This window comes from Larus michahellis, chromosome 18, assembly GCF_964199755.1.
Source record: "Larus michahellis chromosome 18, bLarMic1.1, whole genome shotgun sequence".
Taxonomy (NCBI): domain Eukaryota; kingdom Metazoa; phylum Chordata; class Aves; order Charadriiformes; family Laridae; genus Larus; species Larus michahellis.
In genome coordinates this window covers 300,022-318,704 of record NC_133913.1, presented here as the reverse complement: position 1 = coordinate 318,704, position 18,683 = coordinate 300,022, and the positions used below count along the sequence as shown (strand labels likewise).

General features: G+C 44.5%; 2 protein-coding genes across 12 annotated transcripts in view; one reads left to right on the top strand and one right to left on the bottom strand.

Moving 5' to 3' along the window:
* The window catches only part of FAM117A (family with sequence similarity 117 member A), a 32,808-nt gene extending 27,453 nt beyond the window's left edge, over window positions 1–5,355 (bottom strand). For 4 of the 10 annotated variants that reach the window (XM_074562333.1, XM_074562326.1, XM_074562332.1 and 1 more), the window contains exons 1-3: window positions 4,668–4,896; window positions 3,830–3,937; window positions 1,122–1,261 (exon numbers count right to left, since the gene is read on the bottom strand). The gene's annotated coding sequence lies outside the window, so the exon portion shown is untranslated. The other 6 variants (XM_074562328.1, XM_074562334.1, XM_074562337.1 and 3 more) reach the window with 5 other exon arrangements.
* Window positions 5,081–18,477, top strand: KAT7 (lysine acetyltransferase 7). Of its 2 annotated transcripts, XM_074562320.1 has the most exons (15): window positions 5,081–5,215; window positions 6,723–6,870; window positions 8,271–8,447; window positions 8,639–8,878; window positions 9,449–9,531; window positions 9,785–9,874; window positions 10,575–10,673; window positions 10,844–10,954; window positions 11,810–12,001; window positions 12,197–12,286; window positions 13,200–13,340; window positions 14,534–14,627; window positions 14,813–14,959; window positions 15,862–15,968; window positions 16,645–18,477. In XM_074562320.1, exons 1-15 carry the CDS (start codon window positions 5,201–5,203, stop codon window positions 16,744–16,746), a joined length of 1,836 nt encoding a protein of 611 aa, XP_074418421.1. In that variant the 5' UTR covers window positions 5,081–5,200; the 3' UTR covers window positions 16,747–18,477. The 2 variants fall into 2 exon arrangements, with proteins under 2 accessions (XP_074418421.1, XP_074418420.1); XM_074562319.1 differs by lacking the exon at window positions 5,081–5,215 and having other exon boundaries at window positions 6,699–6,870.
* The last annotated feature ends 206 nt before the right edge of the window (window positions 18,478–18,683 follow it).

Genomic DNA, 18,683 nt, shown 5'->3' with positions numbered 1-18,683 from the left:
TGTAACTAAGTGAAAAACTTCTGCTTTCAGCAAAACGTAGACCGTATCTTTTTTCCATTACGATTTAAATTAAAAAAAAAAAAAAAGATATAGGCCAAACTGGATTGACCTTGCTCCTGATGCCAGAAAACACAGCCTCCACTCGTATGTCTGCATACCAGCGCCCCAGGGAAAGAGTGAGTGCATGGATTCTGTTCAAGTTTACTGAAACGCCCCTGTCCATCTACAGCTAGTTGTGTTCTGCAAGACCTTCAGCTCAATGCATGGTACATGGCCACGATTCTCCATACAGGGGTTTCTGTGACTATTTATACTACAAGTCAGTATACATTCAAATCTAAACCAGCTTCAGGCTTCAAAAAAATAAATGCGCACATCCCCCCCAACTATTTGCTGAACCATCTGCAAACACATCCTCTCAAAACTCAAGTCCTGATGTGCAACAGCTGATGAATATTTTCTTTTTTGATGTGAAAGTAAAAAAATACTATGCCAATCTGCAAAGTAATCCCACAGCCTAGACTAGCTTCAGCACTACAATTGTCTGAATTAAATAAATTTGTTGCTGTTGGGTTTTCTTCTGAAGTGCACCAAGGCCCACTGGAGAGCTGGCCCCTGCAGCCACAAACAGAAGTCAAAACTCAAAAATACTTAGGGCCCAGCTCATTGCTAGCCCAGGTTCCACAGCAGATTTTCTACCACATTAAATTCTGTGCTTTGCACCTTCTACTATTTACATACACATATCTGGATTTAACCTGTTTGCACATTACTGACTGTACTTCGACAAGAACAGTCAGAATAATTTAGGCTCCAACCCCTGCTCAGAGCCAGGCCAATGTAGACCAGCTTGCTCAGGCCCTGACCAAAAATACAGACAGCAAACAGCAGGTAACCTTTGGTTATTCTATAGTAGAAGTGCTCTCGTGAGAGACAGTGACCCACTCCCATATGGGTCTTTAAGACACATCAAACTGGATCAGGAATTCTTCAAGCTTTACATGCTTGGGTCAAGTTGTTCTCTGATGCTGCTCTATCACCTAGACCCACCACACCTAAAACTCAAATATTTAAAAATATTAAGCTGGAACCCAAACCAGAGGGAAGCCACCTCTACTCACCTTCTGAAGATGTGAAAGTAAAAGAAGCAGCTGTCCTGGATCTTCATATCTGTATAACAGCACTCTGGATATTTGCAGCACTTCACCATTATCCCAGTTCTTCTGTAACTCTAGCCCCCAGAGCTGGACTGAGACGATACCTAAAAGCAAGTAAGATTTATTCAAGTACAGCACTTGAGATATTTTTATGGTGTATTTTCATTATATAGCTTTTCTCTCACTTGCTTTAAAACACGGTTAAGTAGGTAAAGTAGCCCTGCAGGAATGCATCATCATAGCAAATAACACACAAAGCAATTAAAGTGAATGCCCTAACATTTATAAAGCACTTAGCAACTGAGAAACATGAAGTACTTTACAAGCATTTATTCTGCTTCATAACCATTCTTACATAAGCAAGCCTACTTTGTATTATCACTAACATAAGTGATGGCTATATTAAGGTCCCACAGGCAGCTCACTCAATGCCACGTCTCCAAAGCAAGTGGGAACCAAGGCAGGAGATTAAAGTTTTAAATCTAACTTCAACCTATTGATGCCTCTATCTGCTTTTGGTGATCAGTTTTGGTGAAAATTCCCTTTTCATTGCTTATATTTTCTAAGATTCAGCAAGAGATACTTTTTTTTTTTAAAATTTAAATACGACAATAAATGTACCTAAAGCTAAGTCCCAAAGAGTTTTAGTGAGGCTAAAGGCCTAGAGAGATTTCAACAGATCCAGTGAGATCTTCAGGGCCAAGAGATTTCAGACAGCTAACTGCTGACATCAGTGGCAATCTAGCACCTACATACATTCAATAACTGAGGATTTAGAAACCAAAAATCACTTTTGTGTGATTTAACATGAAATTTCAAGTCACCAAGCACTTGCTAAACCTTCTTCTGGTGTTGCATCAGGAAATTCCTCATTTCCTACCTGGAAAATTCTGACAGAGTTAAGAGACCGCAAGTCTGTCTTAAGAACCTTATTAAAAGGAGCTTAACCTCGGTGGAGATCTTTGTAAGCAGATGCTACATCAGTTTTGCACCCTGAAGAAATTGCTCCCTCCTCGCAATTTCACTCGTTTCCTCAGGGTGAAGAAGTGGTTTCATGCACTGACATCTAGTGGCGATGCCAATACAGAAGGCACCTGCCAGCATACACAGCCTCTCCAGTTTCACATCCCTTTTGTGTTTTTCCCCAGAACAGACCTGCAGTTTCATCTCCAACAAACGCCAGGGCTGGGGCTTCTTCAGTCCCAACCCCTGGCACGTGGCCAAGGGCTGGACACATCCTTCACACACAAACTAATGAAAAAACCCCAGGTTTTTATTTCTGACAGACGCCTCCTAAGTTTGGGCTGGATTTTGAAGTGAAGTATAGCAGCAGTAAGTTAAATCTTTGCGGTCTGTTCTGCTTCTAGACACAGACATACAGAAAAGTTCTTGCAAGCTCTGCTGTGGTCATAACATGATCTGATTGTTGCTCTTCTGAGAGCACCAGACAGCTAAGGCCACTTTCCCTTCTTATTGCCCCCCTCCCCTACACACAGTGGATACTCTAGAGTTACGTCCATTTAGCGTTCAACCTGCACAGAGGACTTATAGTTTGCATTACCGTTTTAATTATCAGGAGAACGATAAGACAGCATGGGGAACTGGATTCCTGGCTTCTATTCAAGTACTGCCACCTCTAGGAAAGTTATTAAACACCACCCGCTTCTGTTTGCTTTGTTTTTCCAATAACATCCTGTTGGTGGTGATAAGTCCTGCTAACACGCATTAACATAAACAACCGATCTCAGACATAAGCTTCAGTAACATCTAGAAGCTCTAGTTAATATTTTATATGTTTATCTGACACAATTAAGCACTATAGCTCTCATAATGCAGCATTTTTGAAAGAGGAATCCTTTAGCTATCATCAACAGGCAACTATTTCAATGGGATGTAGCAATGTGCAACTTTTCACATGGTCATCGCATTCTTTAGCCTTTTTCATTCAAGCAAATCTGCAACTGAATTTAGATGCTTGTGAGGTCCAAATATGTTATGTTAGAACCAGTCTTTAAGCTAATGGTGATTTTTCTACCACAGGCAGATTCCATTTAATGCAAGAGATAAAAGATGAAGAAGTTGCAATCTACAAGCTCTTTGAAATCTTTTCTATTGCTTCTAACTGCCCCACATTTCCATTAGAGCCCGTCATCGGTTTGCAACGAGACACATTCACTCTTGTACGGCCTAAGCTTTGTCTCATAGAAAATACTCGGAAGACTAGCAATTACAAAGTGTTCAGACTAACTCCTCCCTCTTCTTTCCATTAAGGAATAATGCGCTCCTTTTCTTTGTTCCCATTCCTCTTGCCCTTTGAGGCGATGCTTTAGTTCATCCCAAGTTTATCTTAAATTAAACATTTCAAGCCAGTCTAATAACTTGAGAGTGTAACGTTCATTAGCCTAGCACTAGATTTTGACTCAACTGCAATTTGAAATCCTATTAAATTCCAGGCAGTCTTTTCTTTTCCTTATAAAGTAGGAAGAATTCACGCATTTGTGCAGCAGTGTTTTCTCCTGCAGCAACCTTTCAGTACATTTGCAAATTGTTTCACTGAAATAACCAGACTTATAATGATCAGTTCACGCACCCATAGTTTTCCTGGGCTTAATGATTGTTAGATCAAATGTATGGTTATTTGCAACCAATATGTACACTCCCACTTCACATACCACACATACTGCTTCCCGTTCCTCTCTGCTTCAGCAAAACCAGAAGTATTTCATCTTGGCTTCTTCTTCAGGTTTGCCTTTCAGCATTTCACAGGAGACTGGATACACCTAGGAGCAATAACAATTGGGAACGAGAGAAATGGTCTTACTTGCATGACTAAGGATGACATGCACTCACAAGGATTAGGCCCTGAGAATTTCATAATCCTTAAAGGTAACTATAGTTGGAAAGAAATCATGTGTTCGACTAGATACCCTTATTTTCCCCCAGGTCTTTACATAAAGCAATATACTGTTGCTCACAGACAGCATTACCATGTTAATGTTGATGCGTTATGTTTAACCAGCTATTGGCCTAATCACAGCCAGAGAAGCAGCTCCCGCGGAGCGTGTGGCCTGTGCAGGGGACCGTACTGGGGTGAACTCACTGCCGCTCGGCTCCCGGACCGCCAGGGGCTCGAGCTAGCGAGAGCCGCCACAGGGGAACTACAGGGTGCCTCATCAGCTCAGGGCAGAAACACGACCAGCTCACATTCGTCCGTAAGAGAACTACACAGGCAAAGTTTCACCAAAAAACCCCAACCCTTTCCAGAGCAGAAAGATTAATTAACGACTAAAGCTTTTCCGAATGAGCGCCCAAAGCCACCCAGTCCTGAGAGGCCTGCCCAGGCCCGTCAGGCCCCTGCGGCGGCCCGCCCCAGAGCCAGGCCCCGGGAAAGGCCTCTCCCTCCAGCAGGCCGCAGGCAGGGCGGGCGGCGGCACCCCCCGCAGCAGGAGGGGGCCGGCAGCCGGAGACGCGGCGCTCCCCGCCTCCGCCTCAAGAGCAACGGGGACTCACCGCCTTCCTCCACCCATGGACCCGGCGACGCGCCTCTGCCCGGCCCCAAGATTGCCCCCAGCGGGAGGGCTAAGCCTGCCCGCACCCAACATGGCTCCCTGGGGAAAACAGCCGCTCCGGTCCCCGGCAGCCCGCTGCCTTCGCACCCGGACCCAAGATGGCCGCCGCCACCGCCCCGGCCCTCAGCCCGAAGCCAAGATGGCCGCCAGCAGCTTCACTATCAGAGGCGCCGCCGGGATACCTGTCCGAATCCAAGATGGCAGCGCCCGCTGGCGTGAGGCTGGCTGGGGGAGTCACGTGACGAGGGGAGGGGGGGTGTGGACCGTGTCCCGGCGGAAGCGTGAGGGACCGAGCAGGGAACAGGGACTGGCGGCGGCGGGAGCGGGCTGGCGCCGCCGGAGCAGACGTGCCGCAGGACGGGAGACACGGCTATCACCACGGAGCCCGCCAGCGCTAACACGGCGGCCACCGCCGCTTCGCGGGCCGGGGGCGCCGGGGACCAGCCGACCTCGCTGCCCCCGCCCCCGCCGAGGATGCCGCGCAGGAAGGTGAGCGCGGCCGGGGAACTGGGGAGGCGCCCGCCGGGGGAACCGGCGAGCTCGGGCTGCAGCTTTCCTCGCTTTCCCCACCCCCTCCGCTACCTCTCCCGGGCACAAAACCGAGGGGAAAATAGCGGCCTTCAGCCCCCAGCGCCCGCCCCCCGCGCTCGCTGAGTGGCTCCCGCACGGGCACGCTGAGCGCTGATTGGCCGCCTCGCTCGTCACTCATCGCCCCCAACGGTTACCGTTTCCCCTCCCCCGCGCCTGTAGCGCGGCCCGCCTCTTGGCTTTTCCGATTGGGCGGGCCGTTGGAGAGCTGGCCGCGTATTGGTCGGACTGCCTTGCCGGGCTGGCAGCTGATTGGCTTCCGCGGCTGCCCATCTACGCCCCCAACGGTCACCTCCCCGCGCGTGCCTTGTTTCTCCCTCTCTCCCTTCCCCCCTCCCACCCCGCCCCCCCAGGTTGATGTTTCTTGGGAGCGAGGCTTGCACCGATAGGCTGGCAGCCGCCGTCACTCACGCCCGGTGGCCACGCCTTTTTGATATCCGAGCGGTCATTGGCTGTCTCTCCCTTTCGGCCACTCCCGCCCGCGCTGTGATTGGTCGGGACCGGAGGGTCTCCGCTGGGCGCAAAACAAAGCGGCGCGGGGGCCGCCCTCGCGCCAGCCGCCACCGCCCTTCGCCTCAGGCGGGCGCCGGCGTCTTCCCTGTCCCCTCAGGGTCGGCGGTCGCTCGGGGCTGCCTCCGCCCCACCCTCCACCGGTCCAGCCGCCCGCACCGAGACCTATGGGCGCTCCTACACCCCGGCTGCCCAGTCAGGGCAGGGATCTTCGGAGGCCTGGTGGCTGCCCGCCAATTCCTGAGGCCTGCTTCCCTCAGAGGGCCGCCGCTGGTGGTGCAGGGGGCCGCTCAGGTGGGCCAAGATGAGGTGAATATAACTGCATTCACAGCCTCCTTTGGCCCAGCCGCTTCGCTGAGTGTCTTTGTTTTCTCTGCCTGGCTTCTGCTGGGGAGCCCTGACGCTGCCCTGAATTGCTGAGTGGTGAAGAGTCAGTTTGGCCGTTGCTGGAGCCCATCTGTTTGCTCCCCCACCTGCTCCCGCAGTGCCTTGTGCTCTGCTGGGCTGTCTTTGCTGGTTTGAACAGGCAGATGGTGCAGGAGTGCTGTGGGCTTGGCAGGGTGAACGGGCCCTGAGAACGGGCAGCTCAGAGGATGTCCTGTCTGGCCTCGAACCTTCATTTAACTTTTGATTTAAATAAAATCAGGTGCTACTGTCGTCTGTCTTAGTGGATCAGTTTGCAGAAACTTTATGATTGAAGGCACTGTCTGACACTGCCTATTTACTATTTAAAAACAGTTTCTCCAGAGTAATACACTTAACAGTAGTTTGCATATGTCATTGTGTCAGCTTGAAAGTATCTATCTAGCATCAAATATTTTCTCTCTTTTTTGTAGTATAAATAAAATGTGCAAGTTTAAGTGCTCGTGTGCTTATGTCTGTGTCTGTGGTGTTGCAGAGGAATGCAGGCAGTAGCTCAGATGGAACAGAAGACTCTGATTTCTCTACTGATCCTGAGCATACAGACAGCTCTGAAAGCGATGGCACATCACGACGATCCGCCCGTGTCACCCGTTCCTCAGCCAGACTCAGTCAAAGCTCTCAAGGTAAATGCTTTATTTTCTTAAACAAGGAAAAGAAAATCAGCCTCTTAAGCAACAAGTACTCAATATACTCCATATTCCTGACCTTTAGAACTTAAATGTGTGGAGTTTATACCTAAATAAAAATATATAACTTTTTTTAATTGGCTTCATTGGCTATTAACGCACCACAGCAAAAAGCAGACTACCTAAGTGCATATTACTCAAATGAGGTAATATAATCCAAAGATTACACTGGTGGTGGAAGCCAAAACTGGAGTATCCTCTGTTCAAAAAGTAAAGCTGTCTCCTTGTTAAAGGAAGTGGGACTTTAGAAACCCCATGATTCTGCTGCCAGTTTTGCCTAATTTTTCTGAGAACTTTCAAAATTAGCTTTCTATCTTAACAGTGATATTGGTACGAGAGCCAAGTTACAGAGAGAGTGTTTAGGGGTGAAAGCTTTGTTTTGTTTGCTTTGTGTGTTTGTTTGGGGTTTTCTGTACTGCAAGGGAAGAGGTATTTTCATGACTTGCTGACTCTGACCCTACTCTTCAATAAATGTAATTAACATATTGCCAGTTATTTTGAATGCTTCCACTTTAGCATCCAGATTGTAAGAGGAAACACTGAATGTGTCCACCTCCTCATTTTTAGTGTTAGTGCAGTAATTTCTTGGCTCTTAGGCAATAAGCTGCCATCTGGCATCAAGGAGAGAAAATGACAGTAGATAATGACTTCTTTCCATTGCTCCATGTATAGGCTTTGATAAAGAATCTGTTTTGTGACAAATTTTATCGCAGGTAAGAAATACACATGCATGATCACCTAGTAATTAGGTCTTAAAAACAAGAGGAAAGGTGGTATGGATGTGTATGGGATGCCTGTAACATCCCTAGGTTATAAAAGCATTATTTTCCTGCAAAACAGTTGTTTTATAGTCTTATGAGCAGTATAGGATTACAAAACCACACACAGGGTCCCAAATATAGCTCCACAGCAGAAGCAATCTTGCTGTTCCCAAGGGTTAGCTATACGCTGATGGTTCTTATCTAAACTAACGGTTCTTTAGGTTTCCAACTGGGAGCTGGTTTGTAATTGCTACTTAATTAAGTAACTAAGTCCAGACAAAGCTGATTTAATTCCAGATTCCTCAGTGTTGGTAAAAGTGTCAAAAGATTTAAGCTCGGAAGAACAGAGCGTATCTTTGTGCTGACATGCAGTGGTGAGAGGTAGGACAGAACCCTGTGTTAATACCCAGCTGTCAGTTGAAATCATAGGATACCAGGTTGGAAGGGACCTCAAGGATCATCTGTTCCAACCTTTCTGTCAGATGTTGGCATTACAGACTTCAGAGCACGTGTGAGGCAAGTCTCTGACTTACAGTGGTTATTGTGGGTGTAATTATGGTGTTTCTGTGTAATTAGATTCCAGCCCAGTTCGTAATCCGCCATCATTTGGAGCAGAAGAGCCTGTCTATTCTACACGGAGGGTAACCCGCAGCCAACAGCAGCCTGCTCCTGTGACTCCAAAGAAATACCCGCTCCGGCAGACTCGCTCATCTGGGTCAGAGACTGAGCAAGTGGTTGACTTTTCTGATAGAGGTGCGTGAGAATGCCGTGAGGTGTTGAAAGTTTGCAAAATGCTGTTGGAAAGAGTATGTGACTCCATTCTCTGAGGGCACAGTATAATATCCTGAGGATAGAGGGTTTGAGACAGCTGTCCAGAGTTGCTTTACGTATTTTTTTGAAAGCTTTCTTTCAGGCAAATTTGTAACATCTTGATCCTTATTCAGACACTAAAAATGCAGCGGATCACGATGAGTCTCCACCTCGTACCCCCACCGGGAATGCCCCTTCCTCAGAGTCTGATATTGATATCTCCAGTCCAAATGTATCCCATGATGAGAGCATTGCCAAGGACATGTCCATGAAGGATTCTGGAAGTGACCTGTCTCACCGCCCTAAGCGCCGCCGCTTCCATGAAAGCTACAATTTCAACATGAAATGTCCCACTCCTGGTTGTAACTCTTTAGGTAATTTCAGCTCCAGGATTAATCTGTTGTTTTTTGCATTCCTGCTGTGATATTCAAAGTCCCACTCAGTTGAGTTATACATCCTAACAATATGCACGTAATTAGGATAAGAAGTATTATTGAGAAGTGGGTATAGAGAAGGGATATGAAGCATATCTGCAGGTATATTCCTCCTGGAGGTGTTTTCTGGCTAGGAGTGTTTGGGGGATGATAGGGTAAAGAACAAGTTAGGAGTATGAGCACAGGTGTGGGAGGAAAATGCAGAGCCTTGCAGGAAGGGTACTGGTCTCTGCCTGAAGCAGGTGTTCAGAAACAAATTATTGTAGACCTCTAACATACCTGTCTGCTTGCATGGAGTGCAGCTTTTGAGTTAGTGTGAAAAAGATTTTCCTTCTTTGTTCTTAAAGCATGTGCCATGAACCACGAAGTGTACTCCTCCTGTTACACTGGTAATAAACTGAGCATGCTCCTTGAGAAGCTCATATGAGATATCTGGCCATCTAGGATACTGTTTAAACCTCTTTATGATCATATGTTAAAGTGTTTTTTTTTTTTTCTGATCCTTTGCAGGACACCTAACTGGAAAACATGAGCGACACTTCTCCATATCGGGATGCCCACTATATCATAATCTCTCAGCAGATGAGTGCAAGGTAAATGAGTCTTCTGTTTTATCTTCCTTATGTTTGTTTTTTTTGGAACAAAATGCCAAGACCTGTCATTTGTGAACAGAAAATAAGAGTTAAGATGTTTCAGCTGATGTCTTTGGCTGTAAGACAGCAGCATTTGTATGTCAAATCATCTGTGAATTACAGTTCAGAAAATTCACCTAAAGAAGAAATGGAAAAGATTTGAGGCTTTGATAGTAGTTTGCTGCAGCACTGACAGATGAGTTTTGGTTTCCAGGTGCGAGCACAGAGCCGGGATAAGCAGATTGAGGAGAGAATGCTGGCCCATCGGCAGGATGACAACAACAGGCATGCCACCAGACACCAGGTAGGCAATCTGCACATAATGGAGTAGCTGCTCGGTTAAAAGTGGAAAAACCTCAGCTTGTGATTTCCAGCAACAATGATTTTAACTTGATCTCCCTTCGTCACTTCTTGGGTAAACTATTGTGCTGAGTCCTGACACTCCCCATTTGTCATCTCTGTTTGTTTCAGTAAGGGTAATTCATTGTATCCCTTAAACGAGAGACTGGAGCAGCCAGTGAGAGCACTGGCCACCTCAAAGGAGGCTGGAGCTGTTCTCAGGGTGATCTTTCCTGTGTGCTTTGATGTGCGGGACAAGAGAATTCCTGCAGAACTGTAAAGTACAATTTTACTCTGACTAAATAGAAAAGAATAAAACCAGGGCAATTGCATTTTTCTGTTCATGAGTCTTGGACTTGAATCAAGATGACCTAATGAGTCAGCTCTGAGCTTTTCCCCATGATTAAGCATTGCATGAGGAGTGCACCCTGTCTTGTGGCACTGAGGGGCATTGGCAAAGGCAAACTGTGGTAGGAAGGAGCGTTTCCTTTTTATATACCTGTGTTGTATCTGTATTGCCCTCTTAATAGCACAGGATTTGGTTCAGAGGCAAAAAACCTCATAAAATGAAAGCCGGGACAGAGGGCCTTTAGGGTGGGAAAGTGAAGAAAAATGTTTGAAGTGGATGAAGCCTAGTGAAGGTTTCCACCTCTGGTTTCTCTCAGGCACCAACAGAGAGACAGCTGCGATACAAAGAGAAAGTAGCTGAGCTCAGGAAGAAGAGGAACTCGGGACTAAGCAAGGAGCAAAAAGAAAAATATATGGTAAAAGCAATAACATAATTCTTTCATTCCCTCCTGTCTGGAATGAGACCACTATGCGGGTGTTTGGCTTCCCAGTCAGCCTGCAATATTCTCAGCTAAAAAAAACCCGCAAGATCCAGCAGCTTAGTAGCAGCATGGCAGCAAAACCTCCTATTATTTTATTGTTCTAGGAGCACAGACAAACCTATGGCAATACTAGGGAACCTCTACTTGAAAACCTGACGAGTGAGTATGACCTCGAGCTTTTCCGAAGAGCGCAAGCACGGGCATCTGAGGACCTGGTGAGACTTCTAATTCATAATATATCTCATAGCAAATGTTTTTGTTAGAAATGTGAATGCTTTCTGGGTTTTTTTGTGCTTGTGCAGACAGAATCAGAGTTTGTAAGAAGAGCAGCTACAGCCCAGCCAAGTCAGCAAAGTTACACTAGGGATAGTGTTTAAGTGCCAGTCATTCGGAGGGTTTGCTGAAAGTGCAGCTGGAGCTAAGCGTTTGCAGTCATGAATGCTGCAGTGCCTGCAAAAGGAATGATTGGTAACAGTCCCATTGAATAGGTGTTTGTTTTCAGTGAAAGAATGGACAACTTCACCTGCTGAAAGAATGGCTAAGGAGTGATAACAAAAGACAAAAGTCGTCTTGACAGTAGCCAGTGACTGTGGAAATGAGTTCAAAACCTTGTGTTGCTGAGGCTTCTGTAGGTGCTTTCCAAAGCCACCTTCCATCTCCAGAGATGAACCAAAAGATATGTTAGTGCTTACCAGTGACAATTCCATCTGGGATATCTAAGGCAGAACATTAGGCTGTATTCTCTTCCTACATCTTAGGAAAGAAGCATGAAGTGGCAAAGAGATTACATTGCTTTCATGATAGAAAGAGTATGATCCTAGTGTTAGCATGCTGCTAAGTGCTGATTCACAAGACACTTTGTGATGAAAGGAACAGTCAGCAACTGTCCTGCTTGTGCACAGGGCTGAGGCTGAGTTTGATTGAGGAGAGGTCTGTGGGAGGGGTCATTAAATGTGGTCACACTGAAAAATGAATTTAGAAGACTTGAAGTAAATTATTTCCTTGAGGGATATCAATAGGGCCCTCTTCCTCTCTACCTACTTTTAATTTTATTCTTTTTTCATTCATAGGAAAAGTTGCGGCTCCAGGGCCAGATCACAGAAGGCAGCAATATGATTAAAACAATCGCTTTTGGCCGTTATGAGCTGGATACCTGGTATCATTCTCCCTACCCAGAGGAGTATGCTCGTCTGGGACGTCTCTACATGTGCGAGTTCTGTCTCAAATATATGAAGAGCCAGACAATACTGCGCAGACACATGGTAAGGGCAGAGCTGATTGCTAAGCTTTAAATCTGATGGCAACATGTAAATGCTTTAAGACATTACTATTGTTAGCTCAGTTGCTTGCTTTAGGAGGTGAGAAGACTCCATCTTTCCTGGTATATCCAGTAGCTGTTGTAACCTCTTCCACCCTTAAAACAGTAGTGTTACCCTAACTTTGTTTTCTGGTCATAGGCAAAATGTGTTTGGAAACATCCACCGGGTGATGAAATCTACCGCAAAGGCTCCATTTCGGTGTTTGAAGTGGATGGGAAAAAGAACAAGGTAACTAACTGTGATCATTAGGCCAGTCTTGAGCATGGAGTCTATCTTCCAAATGTGCCGAGCATTGCTTCTCCTGTAGAGCAACAGGATGCAAACGCCCTTTCTCTGTCTAATTGCAGAAAGACTACTGAAGTCTGATGTGTCCATTCTTGCAATTCTGGCAGTAGTTTTGTCTGCATTTTCTTTGTGGTTATTCCTCAGCCCTGTTGTGCTCTAGCAGTTTCATCTGTTGTCTCATACCGTGCTTGGAGGTGTGTGTCAAGATCCTTTTCTGAAAATTAGTGGGGAGATTCTGTGTTTGGCCTCAGTAGATCACTTCACAATACTCAGTCAGATTTGGGTTAGAGTGGGAAGCAGCCTCATGATATTGAGGGTGACCTCCTTAACCCTGAATTGAAGGGTGGAGTAGGAATCTGGAACTGCAGATTCAGTGCTAGGTGCGTGCTAGCACCATGCTTATGCCCCGTCTCTGATTGTGGCCAGTCTTGAAGGCTTCAGAGGAAAGAACAAAGAAACAAATTCAAAAGCTAAATTCTGCACTGCTGGAAGCTGGGAGGAGGTTTTTCTAGTTACCGGAGGTAACCTTGAAGCACGGGATTAATACAATACAGTGCAAGCCAGCAGAGATCCAACCTTCTGCTCCCCTTCACTGAGGATGTGATGTTTTGGACATTCAGAGATTGATATCGCAAACGTCAGTTCCCACCCATAGGAAGCTAGGCTTATCAAGTTTCATCACAAATGGAATTGTTTCCTTGCCCAGCTGCTCTGTTTGAAAGACTGTATGTAATTTCTCAGAGGATTCAGAGTTTTCTTGTCATTTCCCATGGATGCCTGTTTTTGTCCACTCTTGGGATGTTATATTGTAATAGATAAGTGTAATAAGTGTGTCCTGCTCTCCTTTTGCTTCTAGATCTACTGTCAAAACCTGTGTCTGCTGGCAAAACTTTTCTTGGACCATAAAACACTGTATTACGATGTTGAACCCTTCCTCTTCTATGTCATGACAGAAGCTGACAACACTGGCTGTCACCTGATAGGATATTTCTCCAAGGTTAGTTGAAAATATATACATACGCATTACTACCTTACTAGAATGAGATTTAGGACATCAATTACCAATACTGAATCTCCCCTACGAGTTTTTGCAGGCTCAGGATTTGTCGCTTTTAGGAGTAAAGTTTCAAACCTCATCTGCATGAATTGTTCTTACTGTTTGCTGCAGGGATTACGGGTGCTTTGCTGTAGCATCTTTTCTCATGCTAGCAAAAACCAAATCGGCTCAAATGGACTATTGTTGCTAGGAAGCATAGTGGTGTCTTAAATGTAGGCAAAAATAATGATAAAGAAAATGTAAATAAATGTAGAGAAAAGGATATTAAAATAAATATTAGTCACCATGTTTTTTTTACATAAAGTACTTGAAGGAATAAAAATTCTTAGATGGAGAAGCTGAGACATAACTTAAGTAACTTAAGCAGCTCCCACAAGTACGTTGTTGGCCAAGCTTAGCGTAGGAGCCAGTTTTCTCAACCATTTGCTCAGATAACTGTTGCCTACCTAAAAAAACAGGCATTCTGTTTGTTTAATCTCTGCTGCACATTAGTGAAACACATTTCCTGGTTGTTCTTACTTCTACACAGAAAAAGAGATTATGCTTCCGGACGTGGTGATATCATGCAATGCAGTTATCAGTTTACTTATTTCAGTCAATGAAATTCTGTAGGTAGGAGAATACTCTCCCAAATGAAGTGGAGGAAACTAACCTCTTAAATCACCTGTGTCAAAACTGAATAAATATCTAAAAAAAACCCCCAAACTCTAAAGAAAAATCTGCATTGATCTGAGGATAAGTGTGTCTGAGTCTCTTCTTTGAACATTTCAATATACACGATGTGCTTATAATACTGTTGTTACGTTGCTTTCTTGTTGCACATAAACCTTATAGGTGACAGAGGTGGTAGTGAGAGTCTTACCGGCTCCTTTCAGGTACAACTCCATGGCCTGCCATTCAAGGCTTAAAATTGTGCACCAAACACCGAATTTAATGGCTAATAAAGTAAGACACTAGGCTAGGTTGGTAGTGAAGGATGATCATGTTACTTGTTGTTAGGCAGGTTTTTCTACTGTTGCTCCTTTCACCTTGTATCAGTTGCATGGGCTTGTTAGGTCTGTTGGGATTATGATATACCCATTGTTTGTACAGATCTAGACCTGTTAATGCATCCTCTCTGTTCTTGTTTTTAGGAGAAGAATTCTTTTCTCAACTACAATGTTTCTTGTATCCTGACGATGCCTCAATATATGAGGCAAGGTTACGGCAAAATGCTCATTGACTTCAGTAAGTAGAGAGAAAGAGAGAAACTCTGAAACGTACTCTGTCCAACATGACAACTTCACCAAGAAATCTGACATTTCTATGGTGGTGGTTAAGCAGTTTTCATTATATCTGATTTCTGTATGTGCTAAAGAGGGTAACAGTGAGGGGAGGGTAGTTTAAGGATAAATGTTTTCTTTCCTTTACAGGCTATTTGCTTTCTAAAGTAGAAGAAAAAGTTGGCTCTCCAGAACGCCCTCTGTCTGACTTAGGTCTCATCAGCTACCGTAGTTACTGGAAGGAAGTTCTCCTTCGTTATCTGCATAATTTCCAAGGAAAAGAGATCTCTATAAAAGGTATATTTTCAAGCTAAATAAGCTTGTAGTGAATTGGTTCAGGAACATACTTATTCACCTCATTCACTCATTTTCCTCACATATGAGGCAGGTCATGCTTGACTCATTCATGTGCATGTTTGTGTAGCAGCACCATGAAATATTCCTGTAGTTGGGTATGGCTGCTTTCCAGTGCTGCCGCCATTAAAGATAAGCCAGCTTGCAGGGTTTTGAAAGTATGTACTGGCTTCTTCTCTTAAAAAATACTTTTTAAAAAGATTCAGCAAAGAACTTCCTCCATCTGTAGATAAGAATGTTAACTTTAAAAAGAAAAATGGCTCCACTGAGAGGCTTTCAAATGCTTTGGAAAAATACTAAGACTATTTGGACTTCTTTTAATAGCATTTTTATGTTTATGGCACCTAGGAGTATGCAGCAGTTCATAGAGATGTTGAGGTAGTTCTGAAGAGGCGGCTATGTTTTATTTCAGAGAATTACACTGTATTAACTTGTGTCGTAAAAGCAGTATCACTAAATGATTATCACGTTCTATTTCAACTGAGTTTTCCCTGGTGCTCCTCCTAGACTGGGTTTGCAGTTTTTGGGTGAGCTGGGCTGTTCCTGTACAGCTCTGTGTGGCTTGCATCCACAGCCTGTGGTTCTTCAGGCTATTTGCAATCAGTCAGCCCTCAAGAGTGAGGTAAGCAAAGGCGCATTGTATAGCAGTGCCGCAGACAACCAGCATGCCAGAAGGGTGCAAGTCAGGCAGCAACAGTAGTTCTGCACGTGCCGCCTTTAACATCTGCAAGGCATTTTGTGTATATCACTTCAAAAGGAGTTGCATCAAAGTTGTAAAGTAACAATTATAGCCTATTGAGGAGGAATTTGTTTCTATTCTGACATAAACTGTTGCTGGTTTGCAGAAATCAGTCAGGAGACTGCAGTGAATCCTGTCGACATTGTTAGCACGTTGCAGGCGCTTCAGATGCTCAAGTACTGGAAGGGAAAACACCTCGTCCTAAAAAGACAGGTAAGATTTGTGATGGCTATTTCTGCGTTTTTCTCCTTATACTTAGCTGTTAGATTCATATGAACTTGCTGAAATCAGTATTTCCTTTGCATTGTGCTGGGTTTTCCAGCCTTTTGATTCTAGTGAGGGAGCACTGTAAATTTCAAATGCAGTAACGGATAAAATACGCCATGGGCATCCAACCTCATTCTTCAGTAGTGTAGAAATATGCTGTATTGACCTTTCTTTTCTGATGCGTGGAATAACGTTGCTCATTGTAAGCAGCTTTGTAGGGGAGCCGTGGATCAACATTCCCATCATGCTCCTCATCACACCTGCCCTTTATTGGGCAAATGGATGACATAGAAGTGAACTGAATTAACGGAAGCCTGAATGAGTCCTGTGTTACCCTCATTAGATGTAAGACAAGTGCTTTATAAAACCCCAAATGTGATGGCTTCTCTCTTTTGTTTTCCCCTCCCTGCCACCTCACTTTGTAGCTAAAAGTAGCCTTATCACTGTGATTTGAAGGGCTTCTAGGATGCAGTGTGGAGGAAATGTAATGTTTGTCATGCTAAGCAGTTAGTAGGCTTGACATCTTCAGATTTGTGGACTTAGATGTGTGGTGGTGTACCATGGATAATTCTCCATCGTGGATCGTTTGTTTTAACCTGCCCTTTCATGCTCTTTTCCTTAGGATCTGATTGATGAATGGATAGCCAAAGAGGCAAAAAGATCCAACAGCAATAAGATAATGGATCCCAGCTGTTTGAAATGGACCCCTCCTAAGGGAACTTAACTGTCTATCACTCCTGAAGCCAGTGAACCCCAGCAGTAGGAAGTACCCTAGGGATCTCTGTTGTATCTGTTGCTGTTGTGATTGGCTGGTACAGTACCCTCCCGAAAGATCAGTTCCCCTTGGTACTGTTCTGGCCCAGATCTTTTGTGCACACCACAGACGCTAGTTCTGAGGAACTTTATGTTTCGGCCTCAATGAGGTTGCAAGGATTGGATCTGTATAGGACCCAAACGAAGCTCCTAGCAGCACTGGCCCAAGGAGTTCTGATATCTGGTACTGTACCTGTCCAGTCACTGGTCTTACCCTCATGTTCTTATTCTGATGAGGTTGTGTTGTGTCCTATAATCTGGTTGTTTCTTCCTTCAGGTTCCTTGCGTTCTAAGTAATGGAGATAACTTCTGTGGCTTTTGAACAAGGTCTAATAATGCTTGTTTGGGGAAAGTCTGGTTTTCCAACAAGCTGCAGTTACACTGACTTCAGCATTTTTAACTAGTCCTGCCTGATGGACTGTTCCATTCCATGTATCAAATAGTTTTAGTAAGGTAACATACCGCCTCTTTCAGCAGTGTTTTCCATATAATATAGCAGGTCTTCACATAGTTAATATTGTACAGTCAGAAGCTTGCGTATCTTGTAACTGAGTGGTGTGATTGTTAGTGTTACCCTGGAGGAGTCAAGGCTACGTGTGTGAGAACATCATGGGCTGAGATGTTTCAGAGAGTTGCTCTTGGTATATGCTCCTGGAGCTACTACAGTGCCACAGCTGTTGGAGAGACCTCTTTGATTATAAGTTACTGGGTTTTCTTGTTTATCTGTTGGAGTTAGTGTGTTCCTTTACACAGAAGCAACCTGTTCAGTATATTTCACTGCAGATATTTTTCCCGGAGCAGTCTTCCTTGAATTGTAGGTCTCTTTGTATTAGAGAGGATTTTATCCTCTAGACTGAAGAAATAAAAACTTTAGACAGATTTTTGCTAGCCTTGTCCAAACAGCCACAGAAACTCTACAATGCAAATATCGTCAGTTGTTGGATTGCCTACAGTGTACATTCTGTGCATCGTGGCAGCTCCAGTTAGCTGTGTGGATGGTTTGCTTCTCTGACAGTGCATTCTTGTTTGTCTTTGTAAAACAAAAAAGCTTATACTTCCTCTCTCCCATCAGCACCACCGGAAGAAACTATCATACAATGGCTTTCAAGTATAACCACTGTCCTTGTGCCACAAGTTTCCTATATGACTCCAGTGTGATTAAAAGGGGGGACAATCTTGGGGTAGACGATGGCAGCATCATATAGTGCTGATTTCATTTAAACCTTCCAATGCTTCCTCATTGAATGGTGTCTGAAATGAAGCACTTGCAATGTACTGGTAGGTGGGAGCCGTTTCCTGTTAACCACTGACCCATCCTAGTGTGGAAAAGTTCTCTACTGCTCTTCTGATGGTTGTCTGCCTTTCTCTGCCTCCTTAAAAAAAAAAAAAAAAAAAGAAGAAGAAAAAAGATCATCAGTACATGGTGTATACCTTGTGGGCATTACTGAATTTTGCTGTCTCATGCCCTTTGCTCCTGTATTGTAACTAACTACAGATACTCATGAAACTATCCAACAAAGTAGATCTCTTGTGGAGTAGGGAAGAAGGCCATTCTTGTGCAGAAGCTAAACCCTGTTCCCATGATGTGGTAGAATGTGCTATTCTTGTATCTACTTCTCAATAAAGCATGTTCTCTGCTCAAGTTTATGCCTTCTTTTTATTTTAATTTTTTTCAGTGAGATGCTATTGTGCATCTCCAGTTAAGTGAAGCTGCTGCTTTATGTTGCAGGGGACTAATTTTGAACCCATCTTTGTGCCTGATGTGTTAAGGATTGTGACTAGAGCAGCCTTTAGGTTGAACCTTTTGGAAATAGCCTGTATCGTGTATTCACTCTAGAGCTTACTGTG

Bases quoted from the DNA above. Each gene is read 5' to 3' on its own strand.
- KAT7 (XM_074562319.1), top strand. From the start codon at position 6,699: ATGTCTGTGTCTGTGGTGTTGCAGAGGAATGCAGGCAGTAGCTCAGAT. The intron at 9,875-10,574 runs GTAGGCAATCTG...GGTTTCTCTCAG, and splicing joins GGCATGCCACCAGACACCAG to GCACCAACAGAGAGACAGCT. The intron at 15,969-16,644 runs GTAAGATTTGTG...TCTTTTCCTTAG, and splicing joins ACCTCGTCCTAAAAAGACAG to GATCTGATTGATGAATGGAT.